This window comes from Salpingoeca rosetta (assembly GCF_000188695.1).
Source record: "Salpingoeca rosetta unplaced genomic scaffold supercont1.7, whole genome shotgun sequence".
NCBI classification, from domain to species: domain Eukaryota; class Choanoflagellata; order Craspedida; family Salpingoecidae; genus Salpingoeca; species Salpingoeca rosetta.
In genome coordinates, this window is record NW_004754927.1 from 294793 (window position 1) to 297791 (window position 2999).

Consider the following 2999-nt stretch of genomic DNA (forward strand, 5'->3'; position numbering starts at 1 on the left):
TCCGTGTATGTGTGTGTGTGTGTGTGTGTGGCTCCGTGTGTGTGTGTGTGTGGCTCTGTGTGTGTGTGTGGCTCCGTGTATGTGTGTGTGTGTGTGCGTGTCTCCGTGTGTGCGTGTGTGCGCGCGTGCGTGTATGTTCACACATTCGTGTGCTTTACCTGCTGACGCGGCACTCTGATACTTGTCTGCAACGGCGTTGTGGTGTGCGTGACAGGCTCAGACACTTCAGCTCCAGATCCAAGGATGGGCTCTCGCCGGTGAAGGACTTGGAGGAGCTCATGAAGTGCTCAACCATCCAAGATTTCGAGCGCGGCAAGCGACTTTTCTCGGAGCGGTACAAGGATGACCCAAAAGTGCTGGATTATTCAAGAAAACATTACTTTGAATGGGCGCACCTGTGGGCTGACTACTGCAGGCGCCCCCAAGATCCAACAACCAACAATTATATCGAGGTCAGTGGTCATACTCAGGCCCACGCTCACACACACACACACACACACACTCGCGCAGGGAGAAGACGCAGACACACACACACACACAGACGCAGACGCCGAGATGATATGCGCGCCCTTCTTCCTCACGCACACGCACCCAGAGATATGCACGCATTCACCTGAAGAACCACTCCCTTACGTGCTCTTCGCTGTCCGTTACCTCGTGGCACATGCCTGGTTGTTTAATCATTGTGCTCCGATGGGCGCAGTCCTTTCACCGCGTTCTCAAGGAACACCTTGACAGGAAATCGGGGCGTGCTGACTACCTGCTGCGCCGCTTGCTCTCATTCGCGGAGGAGCAAGACAGAAGGTTCTACACGCTCAAGTCAATGGAGTGGAACAAAGGCACAACGCTGCGCGTCATCGGCACTCAGCATCGCTAAGCAAGCGGGTCCAAGTGTTGATCGCACCAGTGACTTGTCGTTCACAGTGTCATTCCCTGACAAGGACCCAAAGGCTGTCACCATGAGAGCTGCGTTTACGTGCGAGTTCTGCTCCCGCGCTGACTGCATCCACGTCTATGAGTGCGTGTGTCCTGCGTACAAGGGCTCTCCCCCTGTATGTAAGCACACGGCTGCGGTTTTCATTCACACGACGGGCAGCACCGACCGAGCCACATCATTTCCCGTCGCTGCCCCAACGCCAGAACACAAACCAAGCCGGCACACAGGTGAAACAGGATATCATGCACGTGTACACGAGCGTACTCGTGCGCGTGCGCGCTGACACAGAGTGACTGAGTGACAGAGAGTGACAGAGGGTGACAGAGAGCGAGTGTGTGTGTGTGTATGTGCTAGTGAGTGAGTTGAGAGAGAAAGAGATGCGCACACGCTCGGGCAGACAGACACACACACGCACGCACACACACACATATCCACTCCTGCGTACTCACACGATCATCCGTGCATTGCTGGCCGAACAGGGCGAACCAAAGATCGCGTGAAACAGCTCATGCGCACCATGTCGCGGCAGCTGGACGAAATCACAGAATACCCCTCGGGGGATTGTCGTTGACCTTGAGGACATTTGCACTCTCATCGACCGCCTCACGGACAGGATCTCCATCATTGCCGACGGGCAGAAGCGATGTCGACAAGCGGGCATCAAGCAGGAACACCCCCGGAAAAGAGTGAAGACACTGGCCCCGTCGAGACTGCGGCTGTTCCCTGTGCGCGGCCGCAGGGGAGGCAAGAAGGCGGCAAGCACTCGGGAGGGCGCGAGGAAACCGCTGTTTCGTACGTGCACTCGCATGTATGTGCTCTGTGTATGCGTGATGCGGTCGTGCATGCGTGATGTACCGCGTGGATGACGTGCAAGACACACCAACCAACAATCTCATCGGCGACCGTACATTCTGCATACATACAGATGATGCGTGGCAACCGAAGTCGGAGTCAAATGACGCGGAGCCCGCAGGTACCCCCCCCCACACACACACACACGCACACGCACACACACACACACACACACACGCACACACGCACACACACACACACATGTCCTGACGTTGCTTCTTCCGCTTGTCACTCGCAACCTCAAGTGCAAGGTGCCCGGCGAACGGAGCCAGTTTTCGAGGAACAGCAGCTCCCACCTCGCGGCGAGGCTTTGAGGCAGCGAAATGATGGTGTGTAGCTTGCCCACTTTGCCACATGTACCTTGCCTACTTCTCCAGCGCGTTGTTCAGGTGGATCAACGAACACTCATCGTCCAACCTGTTGGGGTGTGTTTCTACGACCAGGTGCGCCACTCGCTGTCTCCCTTCTGCAGTCACTGATGGCACCCACGAGCAGCAAGCCCTCAAAACATCAAGCAGATGAGCAGGAACCAGAGAACAAACAACAACAACAACAGGTGCCTCAACAACAACAACAAGAGGTGCCTCAACAACAACAACAAGAGGCGCCTCAACAACAACAACAACAACAACAACAACAACAACAACAACAACAACAACAACAACAACAACAACAACAGGTGCCTCAACAACAACAACAACAACAACAACCACAGGTGCCTCAACAACAACAACAACAACAACAACAACAACAACAACAACAACAACCACAGGTGCCTCAACAACAACAACAGGTGCCACAACAACAACAACAACAACAACAACAACCACAGGTGCATCAACAACAACAACAACAACAACAACAACAACAGGTGCATCAACAACAACAACAACAACAACAACAACAACAACAACAACAACAACAACAACAACAACAACAACAACAACAACATCAACAACAACAACAACAACAACAACAACAACAACAAGAGCTACACAGCAACAACAACAACCACGACAACACCACAACAACACACACAACACAACAACAACAACAACAACAACAACAACAACAACAACAGCAGCAGCAGCAGCAGCAGCAGCAGCAGCAGCAGGTGCCACAACAACAACAACAACAACAACAACAACAACAACAACAACAACAACCACAGGTGCCTCAACAACAACAACAACAACAACAACAACAACTG

At 53.0% G+C, this 2999-nt stretch overlaps 1 protein-coding gene across 1 annotated transcript in view; it reads left to right on the forward strand.

Moving 5' to 3' along the window:
- PTSG_11966 (uncharacterized protein) overlaps nucleotides 1–2999 on the forward strand; it is a gene marked incomplete at its 5' end in the record, with an annotated part of 16437 nt that overhangs the window by 2271 nt on the left and 11167 nt on the right. The window contains 8 exons of the mRNA XM_004995631.1: nucleotides 215–452; nucleotides 704–819; nucleotides 869–1010; nucleotides 1141–1226; nucleotides 1467–1729; nucleotides 1863–1910; nucleotides 2035–2120; nucleotides 2167–2232. Of these exons, the coding sequence (XP_004995688.1) occupies nucleotides 215–452; nucleotides 704–819; nucleotides 869–1010; nucleotides 1141–1226; nucleotides 1467–1729; nucleotides 1863–1910; nucleotides 2035–2120; nucleotides 2167–2232 (1045 nt within the window). The remainder of the gene's footprint in view (nucleotides 1–214; nucleotides 453–703; nucleotides 820–868; nucleotides 1011–1140; nucleotides 1227–1466; nucleotides 1730–1862; nucleotides 1911–2034; nucleotides 2121–2166; nucleotides 2233–2999) is intronic.